The sequence below is a fragment of the Taudactylus pleione genome, unplaced genomic scaffold (genome assembly GCF_031769625.1).
Source record: "Taudactylus pleione unplaced genomic scaffold, aTauple2 ptg000093l, whole genome shotgun sequence".
Classification (NCBI taxonomy): Eukaryota; Metazoa; Chordata; class Amphibia; order Anura; family Myobatrachidae; genus Taudactylus; species Taudactylus pleione.
In genome coordinates, this window is record NW_028284495.1 from 6,201,256 (window position 1) to 6,221,129 (window position 19,874).

The 19,874-nt window shown below is 43.1% G+C and overlaps 1 protein-coding gene across 1 annotated transcript in view; it reads left to right on the plus strand.

The window, feature by feature from the left end:
- The window catches only part of ALKAL1 (ALK and LTK ligand 1), a 124,124-nt gene that overhangs the window by 102,019 nt on the left and 2,231 nt on the right, over window positions 1–19,874 (plus strand). The window contains exon 6 of the mRNA XM_088469730.1: window positions 16,588–16,661. Coding sequence (XP_088325856.1) covers window positions 16,588–16,652 — 65 coding nt within the window. The 3' untranslated portion in view covers window positions 16,653–16,661. The remainder of the gene's footprint in view (window positions 1–16,587; window positions 16,662–19,874) is intronic.

A 19,874-nucleotide genomic window follows, 5' to 3' on the forward strand; every position in this document is an offset into this window, starting at 1 on the left:
GGACCTGAGTAATGGTGCAGTGTAAATGGCGCAACCCGGGTTATCTGTATGCATCCTATGTGTACCTATCCATGTCCTATTACTTTGATCGTGATGACGTGGCATTAAAGAACTTTGCAAAATACTTCCTGCACCAATCCCATGAGGAGCGTGAACATGCAGTGAAACTTATGAAGCATGTTATGCCTAAAATGAGTTGATTGGTGGTTGTGGAGCAGTCACCTCCTACTTTTTATGACCTCCCAAGTTTAGCAGGGCAGACCCAAGTTCAGTGTGAACGGGGCTGACCTGAGAATAACCCAGATCAATAGTCCTGTGTAAACGGTGTCTGACCTGGTTTGGAACCATGTCTGGAAACCCAGGTAGGACCTGGATTTTTGGTGGAAAAGAGGTATTAGTTTTGACTGGGTGCATGACTTTATCATTAAGCAGCAGTTACTTTGAATTCATGATTCTTTCAAGATGGCAAGTTTTCTGTTAGCAGAACCCATACTGTACCATTAAGTGTATTGCACAGTAAAAACTCAAAGCTGTTGATGTCTCAGTCCTATTGTGCAGGTCATTTGTCAAAACTTTCATCCAGAACATCCTTCCATATGCAGGACATAGACAAAATAAACCATACTACCTGAACAAACTAGGTGGTTCTGTAACCTGTCTTAAACCAAAACAGGTGCAACATATCAGAAAATGAACCAGCTTTAATCCCTTTAAAGTATTGAAACAAATAGTTGCATACAACTTAAAGACTCTCATTTACTTTCTGTGCCTGCAGCACTATCATCCATGGTTTATGTAGGCATTAGGAGACAAATTAGATTAAGTAGATTAACATGGAGCTGTGTGTGCACTGGAATGCATTCCACTTTGGAACACATAACTGCGCTGAAGCCGATGTGACCCGTCCAACACGTGACCTAGTTTTGATTTTTAAATTTGACTCTTCCTACACAACATCATAAGCAAAAACTAGAACACTACCCACTACATGTTTGGTTTTCGGGGTATACCCAAAACAACACATAGAGTAGACCAGTTACTAGAATGAAGACAAGAGCCCAGAAGGCAGGGTGAGAAGGACACAAATTTGAATGGTAATTTATAATTCAAATTTTTTGTTGAGTAAGGGTTAGCTTTTGTTCCACTCAATTCACATAATTCACTGCAGTGGAAAATAGAACATTACAAGAGTGGGTGACAAATGTGACTAAGGGAGTTATTTTTGCAAACATTCAGGATGCAGTGGGTGCAAAATCCACACTCTTGAAAAGACCAAGTGCATTTGATCCCCAATCAGCCAACCCAAGCATTCATATGTTGATCGATACACAACAACAGGACCCCCACACAAACACCAATATGATGAAAACAATAATCAACAGAGGCTGGCACTAAAAGGTTTGAAGAACAACTCCTTGTTGGTGATATGACTTGCCTACAAGGTAAAAGCAATAGTCCTACAAGAATAGAATGATAATCACACCAAAATCTGTCGACAGCTGGCACACACAAACACCTACAGAAAACTTGACCATAACCAAATGTGGAAAATTATATCAAAGGTGGACAGGATTATTGACCAAGGGGATTGATGACAGCATGGCTTCCTGTCTTAAGCTAGAATACCCCACGTGCCCTATCAACTATATGGTCCAGAAAACACACAAAACATTGATATAGCCATCAGGTATACCTATAATATTGGACTATTGGTCCTTGATAGAACCTATTTCCAAATTTTTAGATGGTTTCCTGTAGATTTCTGTGACTAATATGCCAACATAATTTAGGGATACCAGGGACTTCCTGGCAGAACTCTCAATTGGTCAGATACCATCTAATGCACTATTGACCATTATTGATGTTTGCTCCCTCTACACCATCATCCTCACGATGGTGGTATAGAGGCAGCACGTTCGGCTTTTTTTGGAAATAGATAAATAAAATAAAATGCCCCCCATTGAATTTCTTCTTGATTTACTTAGTTGTGTCTGATTCAGAGGACGCTATGGCATACACCCAGTTTCGCGACCCATACTGACCAGCGATGCCCTCACTCCACCCCCCAAACACCACAGCATGTCAGTCATGCTGCGACTTGGGGGAGCTACGAGAAAGTTCTGCACATGCACAGAATGGGTCTTGCGCATATGCAGACACCAAAATATAAGTGATGTATGCAAACCATTGGGTTTGTATACATCTCTGAATCAGGCCCTTAGAGTGTAATCACTTTCAATACAGGAATGGATACTTTATTTAAATTGCAAGCACAGCAAAGGAGTCCAATATGGCCCCAAGCTATGCGAATATATATGCACTACTATGAGCAAAGTTGCATATTTCCTCTCTATGTGAAAGATACTAATTGCTACAAATGTTACAATGATTATGTTTTTGTAATATGGGCTAACACCGAAGACAGCTTTACAAAAATTAGTATTTGAATCAGCTATCAAGTCCAATTAGATTCACTTACATTGCTGACACCAACCAGGTGGACTTTTTGGTTGTAACTGTATTCTGTAGTGCTAATAGATTGTCAATAACACTGTATCAAAAAACAACTGATCACTATGCTCCTGCACTATGCTAGCCATCTTCTGCCACATATCAAAGAAAACATGCTTATTTTGCAATTCTTAAGAGTGTTGAGCAACAATACAGAATCCATGTTGGCAGACATGCAGCTACAGGAGATGAAACAAAGATTCATTAAACATGGCTACAATGAGAAAACAGTAGATAGTTATTTGCAGGAAGCATGGTGGTGATATACTAAAACCATTGGGATGCCAGCCAGATCCTTAAACTTACAGGACAGAATTATCTTTTCAACTACTTATGACCAACATACCACCAGTGTACAAAAATCAATAAAACAAAATTGGCAGATACTCACAAGTAATATATCACTCCCATTAAAAGAGGAGATGCCCCTTATGGCTTATTGTAGAGGATGTAATCTCAAACAGTACCTTCCAGTACTAACCCTGTGGAGCACTCAGCCCCATATGATACAAGACCTGTATACCACAGTGCCTAAATTGCATAAGGTGCAGAAGTATGGTCACGCGGGACTCCTTCCATCATTTCCATAATTTGGCCAAAATTAAATATGCTATAAATTAACCTGTACAACTGACCACATTATTTTTACTCTTATGTGCATTGATGTACAATATGTGGTCCTCACCACAAGATCATTCTGGGATAGGATGGCCAATCATAGAACAACTACTCCTTAGGAATTGTTCACTGGAGCATCCAATAGACTGGTGGCACAGCATTTTGCAAAAGAAGGTCATCAATTGACAATGCTGGGAAGTATGATTACAGATTGGCAGCCCCCACTAGCAAGATGAGGGGATTGTGAGCTGGCCTTGAAAGAGCATGAATCAAGATGGATTCTTAGGGGGATATCCAATTAGATGCCAAAACAAAAAGTATTCGCCATTGAAAACTTTTCACACCTATTATCCAAATATGTCACTTATCACAGCTATGCGCACTCCTGTTTATAGGGCTATCCTATTGCAAAACTGGCAATAACCAATACACACAAAAATCAGCCTGCACCCCAAAAAATATTGGGTAATAATAGTATAGAAGTCTGTTTGTGACCATAATCAAAGGGTTTGGGGTTCTTAAATTGTGTCAAATGGCTGTTATTTTTCTAAAACAGTGAAATAATGACAGAAAGCAATTTTTTTTGGCCCAAATAAGTGTTGTAGTTAAATTAAGAGTGGGTCCTAGTATATTTTTTGAGTAATTTTTGGGCACTTTTACATTTTTTTAAAAATACACCTGTCACTGCCTCCTGGAATGTTTAAAACACCTGTTCCATCCACACAGCCCCCCAATAAACTTGCCCCACTACAGTACTTTAAACTCAATTTTCTTCACTTTTTACTTTTTCACCCCAAAAATAACATATCGATATTGCCAAATAAAGCTCATTAAAGAATATGTTTTACCTAAATAGTCATTAAGGAGGGTGTCCAGTGGCCCTGACATTTCTAACAAAAAATAGGGGGTTTGCACAACTTATCACCTGCTCCAAGGTCCTAAAAATGAATTGCAATAACTGCATTGCAAGAATTCACACACATGACAACACTAGATAATAGGATAGCCTGATAACCATTTTTGGTCGAAAAGTTTTCACCGGTGAAAACTTTTTTGTGAAAAATGTGTTATCACGGCTAATTGTATATCCCCCATAAGCTTGATAGAGTGTCTCCACATGGCTTAAACAAACTTATCCCACTCCATATGTGTTTATGTAACCTGGGAATAGTGTCTAAGAAGATTTCCTTGGTGATTTATGACACCTTAATTTTTGGATATTCTCTATACAAAGTATATTTTCTACAAAAGACCCGAGACGGATTTTACCCTCCCCCCAGTAAAATCCACCACTTCAGTGAGCCAATGCACTGGCTACACTGTCACAGAAAGGACAGGCAGGCCCAAGGGGAGATGCCAGTCTGGGCTGCAAATAGCAGAGAGTGGCTTGCAGTTGTAGCCACTGCTCCATGTTTCACGTAACTCTACAAGGCTTCTAGGGGCAGCAGTCAATGTAGTCTCTAGAAGCTGGTGTTGTGCACATGCGTGGTGCCACTGTCCCTTGTGCATATTCACCAATTCCGGCGCCTGCCAGATCCATTGCATAGGTGCCAGGACCCGGCCAATTGGACCAGCAGCAGCCACTCTCATGAAAGTGTCTTGTGTATTATAGAGTCAAGGTTATAGTAGTTTGGTTATAGAAAAAATGGACCATTCTTGACATGTGAATATATTTTGTGGTAATATCCTTTTCTTTTTGGCATACCATATTTAATCTATAGTATCTTATGTTTAAGTATTTTATGTATCTTTAGAATAATAATATATAGCATATATAAGAATATTTGTATTAGAGCTTTATGGATTTATCTACGATAATACAGTGTAATTGCTATTATTTTTGCCAAGGGACTGGATAATATAACCTGCTTCCCTAACTTGAACCCTATATATATGCTGCTCAAAGTTTATCTGCTCCATCCTATTCTAATTTGCTCCTGATGCCTCCTTAAACCCTCGGATGATAATGCTGCAGGTACATAAGGTAGATATGTAGTTACTCTCACAGTGGCCGTGATACCGGCATTCAGAATACCGGTGCCTGAATTCATAAAGCAGTTGGAACCCCATGTGCCAGAATCCCGACTGCCTGCATCCCGAAGGTAAGTATTAGGGTTAGAGGGAGGGTTAGGTTTAAGATTTTTGGTTAGGCACTAGGGGGAGTGCTAGGGTTAGGCTGCATGAGGGGAGGGCTAGGAGTTTGGGGAGGGTCAGGGGTTAGGGTTAGGCTGCTTACCTTCAGGCATCGGGATTCTGACTGTCTGGATGCCGGTGTCGGGATCCCGTACCCAACCCATTTAGAAAAGTCAATAAGTTGTATGCAACTATTTGGATACAGTTTCAAAACTTTAAAGAGATTAATGCTGATTCATTATCTGATGATATGTTGCACCTGATTTCAGTTAAGACAGGGATATAGACTCACCTAGTTTGTTCAGGTATTATGGTTCACTTTGTCCATGTGCTGGATATGGAAGGATGTTCTGGGTGAAACATTCTGTACCATAGAACTGAAACATTGTCAGCCTTCAGTTTTTGCTTGTGCTTTGCTTTGCTTATTTTGCTGTGCTATACACTTGGGGGTAAACTTACTAAAGGTCAGGTTTTGACTTTTTGGGTGACCATTTACTAAAGGCAAAACTGACAAAAAACTGACCAACAAGCTGACTATAGAACACTTTAGAACATCGGACCAACAAACAATTTTTTGGTCAGTTTGAAAAATGACTAAAAGCTGATCACAAATTGACATTGAACCCACCCAAACAATAAACCTGCTTGTTGCAGGTGAGTTTGGAAGATGCACTGCACAGATTACTATGAACTATGCAGGCTTTGTTACTGTAAAAAGTAATTGAAGGTTTAAATAAAACAAATTGTAGGGTACCCCCCAAATCCATAACCAGCCTTTAATCTCTCAGCCTTGGCTAGTGTGGGAAAATACTGCGTAGTGCTTTCCCTATTTTCCTATGACCAGTTCCAGGCTAAACCAACCCCGCACCTACCGCCACCAATAGGGTGGGAATAGTCCTAGTCTGTTAGCCCAGGCCTGGTAGTTCCTTGGAAGAGGTTCCCCCATTTTGTTTTTGAGGTCCCAATTTCCAAGGAATGCCATCCCTGTGCTGACCAGTTTTGGGCTGCTAAATGTGATGGCAGGGGGACCTCACACAGTGTGTCCCCCTGCTATGGCATTATCCCCCAGCTGGTTCAGCCTGGTGCTGGTTACAGGAAAAAAAGAGGAACACCATGCCATTTTCCACCCTATTTTCTATACCAGCCCAGCAGTATGTAAAGGTAATGGTAGGTGGCGTAACCACACTGTGACATCTTGGAAATACCCCGACCTGCATCAGTTGTAATCTGACATCTCGTGGATCAGTTTGAACACTGGCTAGGCTGCTCATGGCAAGGCAGTGTGAATTATCAGAGTTCAAATGGAGCATGATAGTGGGGACATTCCATTTCTGAACTTGTGTGGACATTCAACATTCCTCAATCTACGGTGTCATGTATGTACCGGGAATACCTCATGGAAGGCATTTTCACCAACCGTGGACAGAGCAGTGGCTGACCACGAGTGCTTAATGTTTGTGACCAGCGGTGTCTGGCCAGAATAGTCTGTGGTAACAGACAAACAACACTGGCTCAAATCACAAAATCACATTAAATGCAGGAGGCACCAGACACATATCCCGCAGGTCAGTGCAGTGTTCTTTAGCTTTCTTGAGATATAGGAGCAGAAGACCCACCCCCTGTTTAACACTAAGACACTGGACACAATGCATCACCTGGGCTTGTTTCATTGCTAAATGGACCCTGGAGGCAGTGGCGTCCTTCCTTGTGGTGTGACCCCCGGTGCGGGGAGTGATGTTTTGAGTGCCCCAAATAGGGGCTGTGGCCTCATGAGGGGCGTGGCCTTGCAGCTCAATCCTTATCCCCTGTGCTCCCGTTTTTAATATAACTGGGGGGGTTGCAGGGGGTGCTGACTGCCTTGTGTTGCAGTGCCGGCTCCCTCACAGTGTCAGGAGTGGGGTGCTGAACTTAATACTACAGTGCAGCACCCAGCTCCTGTCACTGTGGGGGAGTGTCAGTCTGCACCTTGGTGTCACCCCTCAGCGGGTGACACCCGGGTATGGCCCGCACCCCCTCGTGATTCCACTGCCTGGAGGACTGGCAACATGCAGGATTCCGATGAGTCACAGTTCCAGTTGATTTGGGCTGATGGTAGGGTTCGGGTGAAGCACAGAACCCATGAGGTCATGGATCCCATTTGTCAACAAGGCACTGTGCAGGCTGTGGTGGTACCATTATGGTGTGGGGTGAGTTCACATGTCATGGGTTGGGTACACTGGTCCACCTGAAAATGTAATTAAATGGGAACTGCTATGTTGCATTGCTTGATGATTATTTGTGGCCCTTCTTGGACTTCATGTATCCCCACAACGATGGAATATCCAACAGGATAATGTACCATGTCATCAGTCCAAAGTTCTCCAGAATTGGTTTGATGAGCATTCTGGAAAGTTCCAATGAATGGCGTTCCCCTGACATGAACCCAATCGAGCATTTATAGAACATGATGGAGAGGTCCATTCGCATCCAAGATCCTGCACCTACAAATATCAGGGAGCTGTGGGAAGCTGTCCAGATAACATGGGTCAACATCTCTCCAGAGGTCTTCCATCCACTTTTGGGATCAATGCCACTTCGAGTTGCTGCACTTCGCCCAGCTGGAGGGGGTCCTATACAATACTAGGCATCTACCCCATGCAGTTCAGTGTATATATATATATATATATGTGTGTGTGTGTGTGTATATATAAATATATATATATATATATATATATGCAAACAAAAATGAATAAAGGTGGCACTCAGAGGCTTCAATATAAAGTAAATCAAGCACCCACTGCCGAGTAGCTTTAATGTGACATCGAATCAGCGTCAACGTTTCGGGGATCGCGTTCCCTTTCTCAAGACAACATGTTGTCTTGAGAAAGGGGACACGATCCCCGAAACGTTGACAGTGATATGATGTCACATTAAAGCTACTCCGCAGTGTGTGCTTGATTTACTTTATATTGAAGCCTCTGAGTGCCACCTTTATTAATTTTTGTTTGCATATGCATTTGGGGGAACCATACCCCTTTGGAAGGCACCGCAGCAATTTACAGCTGAGAGGACTGGTGAGTGCCAGGTCACAGTTGGAGATATATATATATATATATACACAGGTATATATATGTATATATTACAAGGGCACAGTTGTGCCATAATATTAAGGCTGCATCTAAAAAAATGGAAATCTCCATAGAGAATTCTGGAGGGGGGGCATGGTTTTTAAGGGACTACACCTCAAAAACTGTTGGAGGTACCAAGCTGAAAATTATAACAGCCAGGTAGCCCTGTCGTTTGGTGCTGCATGCCAAATTTCAGGGCATAAACAAAAAATGAGGATTTGGGAGTAATCTAATGCTCAAACTGTCACTTTTTTGTGACATTCTCAATTAGGACCACTTTTCTGCTGTTCACTATGGTTTTTTTTGGGGAAGGCATAACTCAGGGTAGGGGATGAATTTAGATTGGGTTTCTTTTTATTAGGTAGCTATTGTGCCAGGGTACGTGCTTTTGGGGTTCAGGTAAATTAGAAAGTTACAACTTTTTAAACTATTACCTCAAGAATGCTCCATTGAATGGATAGGAAATTTCAACTTGTTGCGCAGCTGCAGTAGAAGCCTCCTCCACTCACTGTGGCTTCACTTGGGTGCACAAAGATGGCCGTCGTTTGTGGGCTTTAGCGGTGGTGGGCTCAGGGGAAAGAAATGGCCATTAGCTGCAGCGGGACCTGAGGGAAAGGCACGGGGGGGTAGCAGGTGCTAGCTGTGTCCAGAACCCGGGGACGGTAGCGGGCTATAGCGGCCATGGTGCGGGCAGCAGTGTGGGCAGTGGTGGGGCAGGCGTTAGGTCCCGGGGGAGGTAGCAGCACACAGAAGCTCGGATCTGGAAGATCCATGACAACTGCTTTTGTGTTTGGCGTGGCCCCAGCCCCCAAAAAACAACCAGCACTGGGCTTTGGAGACCCAGTGCTGGTTGTGCTAAATACAGGGGACAAATGACATAGGTGGTCCCCCGTATTAAGTGCAACCAGCACTGGGCTCTGAGCCAGTCCTTGTTCTGGAAATACAGTGGACCACAGGCCCAGGCTGATAGCCCAGGGCTTTCCCCAGCACCACTGGAGCGATGGGTGCCAGGTTGATTGTGTAAAGTGTGGTGCAAGTAAATAGTTAAAATATTGCCTTTTGCTGTGAAACTACAATTCCCAGCAAGCCTCCCCGCATGCTGGTACTTGTAGAATTACAAGTGTCAGCATGCGGGGCATTATGGGCCTGCTGGTAGCTGTAGTTCCACAGCGAAAGCAATATTACAAAACCACAGAACACACACCATAGAAAAGTAAAATGTTATTAAAATATACATGCACACACACATCTACTCACACATGCATACACACTATCTCACATACTCACCTAGTATCCCTGAAGTCAATCTGTCCTATTCTCCAGTAGATAATCCAATGGAGCACCTGTAATAATAATTCCATACTTACCTCCTCCTATGCGTGGATCTGTCCTCTTCAGGCAATTCAGGGTCTTGGCAAAAAAAAAATGCAATTACGCCACGGACCCTCATACATTATCAGTGTCCTCTAAGGACACTACTACCCGAATGACAGCTCCACCCGGGATTTCAGTTCAGAAATCCCGGAGAGGAGCGATCATTGGGGGAGAGAGGCAAGCCTTCTGTCTCTCAGCCAATGAGCTGTTCTCACCATTGACTTCAATGGTGAGAACGGAGCGTGCCCTTTTCAAAAATGGTGCCTCAGCGCCATTTTTGAAATTCAAAGAAAATTCGCAACGTGATTGGCCCGCCCCCTTGGCTGGCTTATATACAGCCAGTGTGAGGCACTATCCACTCACAATCCGTCGGCCAGGAGGCAGCAGAGAAGAGCTGTCGAAGACAGAAGATGCCACGGAAGCTCTGGATTGGCAGCTGCCGTAAAAAAGAGCTTAAAGGCCGCCGCCCTCCAGGTGAAGATGCCGTAGAAGTCCTGGGGGAAGCGGCAGCCATGTAAAAGTTCTAAAAGGCTGCCGCCCCCCAGGTGAAGATGCAGCAAAATAAAATAATTGTGTCTGTTATTTTTATTTTAATATTTATTTTGCAGGGGTACTATAGGTACCAGCAGGCCCTTAATGCCCTGCCTGCTGGTACTTGTGGTTCTCCAAGTGCCAGTATGTGGGGATGCCTGCTGGGACCTGTAGTACTACTGCAAAAGACAATATTTATATTTTCATATGCACCAAACAACACAACCCAGCACCCACTGCCCAGGGGTGCTGGGGATAGCCCTGGGCTATCAGCTTGGGCCTGAGGTTCCCTGGAGAGGGGGACCCCTTTATTGGGGGGGTCCCCAGCTCCCCAGGGATCCCCAGCCCAGGGCCGACTAGCGGTTTGGGGTGATGCTTTGGCTGGGGGGCCCGGTGAAAGGGCTACCCTGGTTGGGGCATGACCACCCCACTAGAAAGGGTCCGGTGCTGGTTCTGGTATATACTGGGGGACCCTACGCATATTTTCCCCCTGTATTTCCAGAACCAGGACCGACTCAAGTGCTGGTTGCACTGAATATGGTGACCCCTATGTTGTTTGTCCCCCGTATTTTTTTTTTCATATGTACAGGTGCTTCATTGAACAGAATGGCTACAGGTATACATAGGTGAATATGTGAGATAATGTGTGCATGTGTGAATACATGTGTTTGTGTATGTGCATGTATGTTTTAATAAAATTTTACTTTTCTATGGTGTGTGTTGTTTTTTTAATATTGCTTTTGCTGTGGAACTACAGGTACCAGCAGGCCCGTAATGCCCTGCATGCTGATAGTTGTTGTTCTCCAAGTACCAGCGCGCAGGGGAGGCTTGCTGGGAACTATAGTTCCACAGCAAAAGCAAATATTCAAACTTTACTTGCACCACACTTTACATAATCAACCCGGCACCCACCGCCCAGAGGTGCCGGGGATAGCCCTAGACTATCAGCCTGGGCCTGGGCTGCCCCGGAGAGGGGGACCCCTTTATTGGGGGGGTCCACAAGGATCCCTTGCCTGGGCTGACTAGCGGTCTGGGGTGATGTTTTGGCTAGGGGGCATGGTGAAACGGCTTCCCTGGTTGGGGCATGACCACCCTACTAGAAAAGGTCCGGTGCTGGTTCTGGTATATACTGGGGGACCCTACGCATATTTTCCCCCTGTATTTCCAGAACCAGGACCGACTCAAGTGCTGGTTGCACTGAATATGGTGACCCCTATGTCGTTTGTCCCCCGTATTTTTTTTTTTCATATTTACAGGTGCTCCATTGGACAGATTGGCTACAGGGATACATATGTGAGATAGTGTGTGCATGTGTGAGTACATATGTTTGCGTGTGTGCATGTATGTTTTAATAAAATGTTACTTTTCTATGGTGTGTGTGTTGTTTTTTTAATATTGCTTTTGCTGTGGAACTACAGGTACCAGCAGGCCCTTAATGCCATGCATGCTGATAGTTGTGCTTCTCCAAGTACCAGCATGCGGGGGAGGCTTGCTGGGAACTATAGTTCCACAGCAAAAGCCAATATTCAAACTTTACTTGCACCACACTTTACATAATCAACCCGGCACCCACCGCCCAGAGGTGCCGGGGATAGCCCTAGACTATCAGCCTGGGCCTGGGCTGCCCCGGAGAGGGGGACCCCTTTATTGGGGGGGTCCACAAGGATCCCTTGCCTGGGCTGACTAGCGGTCTGGGGTGATGCTTTGGCTAGGGGGCATGGTGAAACGGCTTCCCTGGTTGGGGCATGACCACCCTATTAGAAAGGTCCGGTGCTGGTTCTGGTATATACTGGGGGACCCTACGCATATTTTCCCCCTGTATTTCCAGAACCAGGACCGACTCAAGTGCTGGTTGCACTGAATATGGTGACCCCTATGTTGTTTGTCCCCCGTATTTTTTTTTTCATATGTACAGGTGCTTCATTGAACAGAATGGCTACAGGTATACATAGGTGAATATGTGAGATAATGTGTGCATGTGTGAATACATGTGTTTGTGTATGTGCATGTATGTTTTAATAAAATTTTACTTTTCTATGGTGTGTGTTGTTTTTTTAATATTGCTTTTGCTGTGGAACTACAGGTACCAGCAGGCCCGTAATGCCCTGCATGCTGATAGTTGTTGTTCTCCAAGTACCAGCGCGCAGGGGAGGCTTGCTTGGAACTGTAGTTCCACAGCAAAAGCAAATATTCAAACTTTACTTGCACCACACTTTACATAATCAACCCGGCACCCACCGCCCAGAGGTGCCAGGGATAGCACTAGGCTATCAGCCTGGGCCTAGGGTGCCCTGGAGAGGGGGACCCCTTTATTGGGGGGGTCCACAGGGATCCCTGGCCTGGGCTGACTAGCGGTCTGGGGTGATGTTTTGGCTAGGGGGCATGGTGAAAGGGCTTCCCTGGTTGGGGCATGACCACCCTGCTAGAAAGGGTCCGGTGCTGGTTCTGGTATATACAGGGGGATCCTACACATTTTTTCCCCCTGTATTTCCCGAGCCAGGACCGACTCCAGTGCTGGTTGCGCTTAATACAGGGGACCGCTATGTCGTTTGTCCCCCATATTTTGGCAACCAGGACTGGTTCTGGTTCTGCTGGTTGTGCTTAATACGGGGGACCCCTATGTCATTTGTCCCCTGTATTTAGCAAAACCAGTCTTCAAAGCCCGGTGCTGGTTGTTATTTTTGGGGGACGGGGCATTTTTTCCATATTTACAGGTGCTCCTGAGTATGTGAGATAGTGTGTGCATGTGTGAGTACATGTGTGTGTGTGTGTGTGTGTGTATGTGTGTTTTAATAAAATTGTACTTTTCTATGTTGTGTGTGTTGTATGGCTTTTTAATATTGCTTTTGCTGTGGAACTACAGGTACCAGCAGGCCCATAATGTCCTGCATGCTGATAGTTGTGGTTCTCCAAGTACCAGCATGCGGGGGAGGTTTGCTGGGAACTGTAGATCCACAGCAAAAGCCAATATTCAAACTTTACTTGCACCACACTTTACATAATCAACCCGGCACCCACCACCCAGGGGTGCCGGGGATAGCCCTGGAGACAGGGACCCTTTTATTGGGGTGTGTCCCCAGCTCCCAAGGGATCCCCGGCCTGGGCTGACTAGTGGCCAGGGGTGATGCTTCGGCTGGGGGGCCTGGTGAAAGGGCTCCTGTGGCTGTGGCATCACCCTCCCACTAGAAAGGGTCCAGTGCTGGCTCTGGTAAATACGGGGGGATCCTATGCATTATTTCCCCCTGTATTTCCAGAACCAGGGCCGGCTCAGAGCCCAGTACCGGTTGCACTGAATACGGGGGACCCCTACATCATTTGTCCCCCTTATTTTGGCAACCAGGGCTGGTTCTGACTAGCCCTGTGCTGGTTGTGCTTAAGTACAGGGTACCCCTCCATAATTTTTCCCCTGTATTTAAACACAACCAGGAATGGCTGTTAAAACCCGGTGCTGGTTGTGTTTTTGGAAGTGGGCACCTTTTTTTATTTTACACATTCAATTTTTAACATAGATGCATAGATGGATCTCACTGCTGCGTTCGTGCATCTGTGTCTTATTGATTTTAATTTCTCAAGTGAATGTGCACTACCAGTGAGCCCTCTGTTGCCCACTGATGCCCCCTTTGCACTGCACTGCTGCTACTGCTCTGCACCACCGCTGATGCCGCTACCCCACACGCCTACTGCCGTCTAGCACTCTGCACCTCCCAAACCACCTCCTGTGTTCTGGCCCCTCTTCCACCTGCGCTAGTGTACCATTTTGTTGCCCTTCTCCCCTGCAGGTGGCCCGGTTTGCTCATCCAAACCCTGATAGTTAATACATTTTTAAAAATCTCTGAATTTCCATAGACAAAATATTTACAGTTTTACATGTCCCATTAAGGCTGCTTAGATATGATCTGAAAAATCACAAAACCTATTGAATTTCTGCCACTCAAACTCCAAAAAGCAATTAAATTACGATCATTAAGGCTGACGCCTTAATGGACGTATTCCTTGCGTAATACAGATATGGTATGCCATGACACCATGTGGTTAACTGCAGTTTCAGCACTCTCACAGAGTGGAGCTGCTAATTCACAGAATTGTGTGCTCATTGGAATTGGCGTCAGCCTTAATGATCATAATTGCATTGCTTTTTGGAGTTTGAGTGGCAGAAATTCAATAGGTTTTGTGAGTTTTCAGATGATGTCTAAGCAGCCCTAATGAGACATGTGAAACCGTAAGGTTTTTTGTCTATGGAATATACAGTCAGGTCCATAAATATTGGGACATTGACAGAATTTTCATATTTTAGCCTCAGGGAGGCACATATAGAAACTGTTTTAATCCCTACACCGTTCACCTGATTTGGATGTAATTACCCTTAAATTAAATCTGAAAGTCTTCCGTTAAAGCACATCTTGTTTGTTTAATTTCAAAGCCATTGTGGTGGTGAATAGAGGACAAAATATGAAAATTCTGTCAATGTCCCAATATTTATGGACCTGACTGAATATATATATATATATATATATATACATATATATATTCATGATGTTTTATTATTTTTGATATGCTTAAAGAAGACCTGGCATTCAGTATGCAGCTGGGTTGCATTCATAATATTAATATGAACAGAATGCAAACAGATGGGTACAATGTTGACATCATAATTATCGAAACCTGGGAATTGTGAACATAAACAGAATGTCGACATATGAAATGTTGACATTGCGAAAATATTGAGATTAGCATTAGTGTTAAGGTTAGGCTTAGGTTTAATAGTTAGGGTTTGTTTTAGGGTTAGGTTTAGGCATTAGGGTTAGTGTTAGGGGTAATGCTAGGATTAGGTATACCTTAAAAATACAGTGTCGGCAATCTGACCATGTCAACATTTCATAAATGTTGACATTTTTATGTCAACATGGTGAATGTGAAGCTACAGTAATATACCAAACCCATCACAGGTAAACAAAATAAGCATTATATATAATATAGCAGTCAAAGTAAGCACCAGGTAACCAGGAACAACACATGGATGTGCCAATAAACCATCCTACTCTCTAAACTGGATTGTATCATGACAAGGGTTTCCCGGCATAGGGGACGATGGGTATTACCTGTGAGAGTTCTGTGGCGTGGTCCTTCCGGCAGAGGGGCTGGTGTCTGGCGGCAGGCATTAGCTGAGCGAGGTGTTCCACAGGCACTGTGTCAGTCTGGCTGGGGTAAGCCTGGTGGTGTTTCCATTCTGTTCTGGAATGGGCGCCGCCATCTTGCTTCTGGTTAAGTGACTTAGTTGCTCCAATCCTGGCATGTCACATGCTTTCTCCGACCATTCACGATCCTGCACTGAGTACTTAAGGGAGTTCAAATCTCTCCATAGTTGCCAGTGCAACGTGTTTCACAGCGCATGCTGTGAGAGAGTTCCTGTGCATCTGAGACCTGTCTGTTCCCATGCTCGCCTGTGCTCTTGCTGGATCCCAGCTTCCAAGCAGCCTGCATCGCTCTGCCTGTTCCCAGCCTCCTGCTGGAACCACCCTGCATTTTCTATTAACCCTCTCCCTGCCAAAAGACCTGAGTGTGAAGTTGACCCTTTACCTACACTGCCTCCATTTACCTGGCTCTCTGTTGGCTCACATCAGAGCTGATCCAGTTTCTACACTGAGCCATCTCAGTACAACTCTCCACTTAACTCATCTGCTACTACTAATCAAATTACTCCATAACCACTCTGGATTTCATCTCACCAGTGTCAATCAGTAAACTGTCTGTTCAGGTATCTGCTCCTATTACCACCTCGCATCCACAACAAACCCAGATCTTAACAGAATGACTCTTTCTTTTGCTCTTACTTTTATTATGTCATTCAAAGAAAATAATACCCATGGAAAGATACATAATACTTACATTGTAGTAGTTTTTTTAAGGGTTTTCTGTTCCCTAAAAAATGTAAGTGAAGGCAGCGCTGATACATATAGGTTCTGTCAAGGATGCTGCCTGTGAGGTAGATAGGGACTCACCGTCCCTAAATTTCTATATCAATATAAAATAATACCTCTGGCACTTCCTATATTAGACCTAAATAAATCCTATATCAATCGGCGCCACAGTTAGAGTAAATAAGTGTAATCTGTTCCCTAGTATCTACCTGTTGTAATATTATCATATTCTCAATGCATCTGTTATATACTAAATATTTTAACATCTCCCAAAACTAAGAAATATGAATTGTAAATATTACTGAATAAAATGTTGATAATTTATATAAGTATCTGTTGATATTGATTCAATTATGTTATTTTAATTCAAAATAATTTTTCCCCCTTTATTACAGTCTATAAAAGATGTGCAACAATGATAATAAGTTTGGCTAAGAGCCAGACATGCTCACAGCCCTAGAAAGTTGATGTAAGTATGTAAGACACTAAATGCTGTATTATGTAATTGTATATTAGTTTTACCTTGTCTTAAAAGGAAATCACTGCATTGTAAAACTCTAGGTATATTCCTAATTATTTCCAAACCATTTGTAACAAATACACATACAAATATATTCTCTTTGCATGTAATAATTCATATAGTATACAGACTGGAAGAAGTACTGTGATTTAAATTTATGTCAGAAGACACTAATTGTAAAAATTTTATTTACAGACATATAAATGGACAATGATTACTGATACATATTATGTACTGCATATTGTAATGATTTTAGAAGTTATCTTCGAAATTCCGTAACCTGTATTAAAAAATAATCTTCATTGCAGTCACAAAACTCATTGGCGATTTGATAAATTCTTATCTAATCTACAGCATAAATGATCATTTATTATTTACCTGACAACATGCTGGCACTGTTAGTGAAGCGCAGTTATATTGCCATGTTATGATTGAATTACTTTAAAAAATACTGCCATAAACAAAATCTGAGGTAGTGGGTAGTATGCCAATGTAACGCATTACTAAAGTTTATACGTACCCAATTCTTACATGCCATATATGTGAGTGATGGTTGTCTATACAGTTTGTTTGTGATAACATTTCAACATACCTAAGCCAAGAATTGAGAACAAAATAAATTGGACCTTCACCATAAAGAACTAGCAAATTTGGACTTTCTCATTGAGGTTTTGGATCCCTCTTTCTTTAGGCATGAAATGCTTTCAATTGCTCAAACAGTTTCCTCAGTGAAAGGGCACAAATCACTCCCTTCTACATTATCATTTATATGTTATCATAATGGGCAATAGCCATTAGTGACATCAGAAGACCAGCCACTATATCTAGGCTAATTGTGGTCTTTAGTAGCCTCCATTCTTATTGAATATAATGATCAATATAGTTGTAATGAGCACAGTGGCACACGTGCGTGTAGGGGGTTCTGAGTACCCAGAAACCCCTTGATAGACCAATTTTTTATGAAATAGAGACAAAGGGGGGAATTTATAGCCTTCGAGATGCAGGCATTGGCATGATTCCAGTGAGTCTGTCTAGTGATTTAAAGCAGCCATAATTTAAAAATCAACACCAACCTGTGTTGTGTTTTAAATAATTGCTGCTTTAAAACATCAGGCAGATTTGTTCTGATGCTTACATCTGACAGATTATTACATTTCTCCTAAGGTCTCCATCTCAAAAATGACTAACCCTGCAAAGGTGAGGGTGTAATGTTTTCTCACCATTGCAATATTTTTTTATGATGTTCTGTTGATGTATTGGGAGGCATTGGCAGGCGGACTTGTTTGATTGGCTCCTATATGTACAGGAGATATGAGCACATTTAGTTAAATCCCCTTGTATTTACAATAGACAATTCTCAGCATACCATACATGGGACTTAAACTCTCAACCTCACACATTGCATAAGATACTTAACACATGGAGTTATTTTTTCTGGGATAGTAGGTCTTGTGATTCTATATGAAGCTAGCTGTAAGCAGGGACATAGCTGGACTTTGTTGGTCCCATAGCAGAATTTTAAGTGGCCCCAATACTTCAAGAGAGAGACAAGTGCCTTTTTATTGACTATTGGATAAACTAACTTCTTTCTATTCTGTCTTCTATGTAAGCAAACACCTGTACATACAGTCTCCCCGCTTATTGTGTCTCTCTATATATTTTTATTTATATAGCCTGTTGGGATTGTCACAATATGTGTCAGAGGGATGTGAAAGTGACTGTTAGACCACAAAGAGAGAACAGTGGTGTTGGTTCATTTAAAATTTGCAAAAACAAGCAATTTGTACTTAACTTATCCTTTAACCAAGCTGTTGACCGTTCTCTAAAACTAGTAGCAGGGCTGGGACTACCTAAAACAAGCAACATGCCAGTTGATGACTGATATGGTAGATAAGTGTCTATTTTCTAGACTGCCATTGTGTCTCAGTGAATTAAACACATTGGACCTGATTCTTAGTTGTGCACATTGGCTGTACTTGTGGGCAGTTATGGAAGCCTGATTTACTACATTATCCTAATGCAAGATTCCGTTCAGCCAATGCGAGGATCCATGTGTCTGCAAGTGGAAAGCCATGCCGCCCATAGATTTTACACCAACCACTGCAACTGTGATCATTAGTATCAGCACTTGCACCAGCCCCATGCTGGGTGCAAGGGATCTGACAGAAACAAGCTTTCCTTCCCTGTATGCAGGACTCGAGTTTTAGATACATGCCCATGACACTCCCAGTTCCATGTGTTTACAATATAACACCTTTTTCCCACCCAAAAAGCCCTCTTTCACAGAAAGACAGATCCTGACATGTTTCATCCCACTCAGAATCCTGTAGGCTGCATGCAAAAACTCAAAATTTGCATCAGTGTACAGAGATCCATCTGACTCAGAATTAGCCACACTATTGGTAGTGATGGAGTGGATAATGGCCCCCTTGCAGTTTTTGGTATCTGGTAGAGTACTTACCCCCTTACACACCTGGGTAATGGAGCCAGGGATATTCCTGGGTCATCACCCTTCACAGCGGACCCAGGTCCTCCAGTGACCTAGTCTTTTCTCTAACAGTCAACACTTGGAGATAATGTCATCTCCGAGTGCTACTGTGTCTGCAAATCAAATCCTTTTAGTTATGGCCTGAGTCATAAAGACCCTAGTTATGCCTTTCAGACATAAGCTGGGGCACTGACACAGGTTGCAATTCCCAGGAGTAACCCTGGTTGATTACAGGGTCAAAGGCACGGGACTGTCAACCCAAGTCAAACCCTTTCAGACATTAGCAGGACCTGGGTTAACTCACCGTGCCCGTCAAATTCCTGGGTTTTTGCTAATATTTGAAAGGGGTATTACCTAGCAGTATGTGACCATTTATCCCAGAAGTCACTGTACTATAGAAGCCCAGAAAATATTTCTGCCTGGGAGTGCTCTCTTATCTGCATCTTTAACTCAGATTTACTGTTTTAAAAGGTTTAAGGGTTCTAAAGGTCCTATTCTTTAGTTGCTTCCTTAATGCTAATTGACACAGATATATAAGACTTAGTCCTACACAGTGATGCACAAGAATGTTGAAGCTTTGGAAGAATAAGAGGATTAGTTATTTCAACTTAAAATAGTAATAGTTGGATTTCACATCACACTGCTGATTCTGGAATTTAAGTTTTTAGGATACT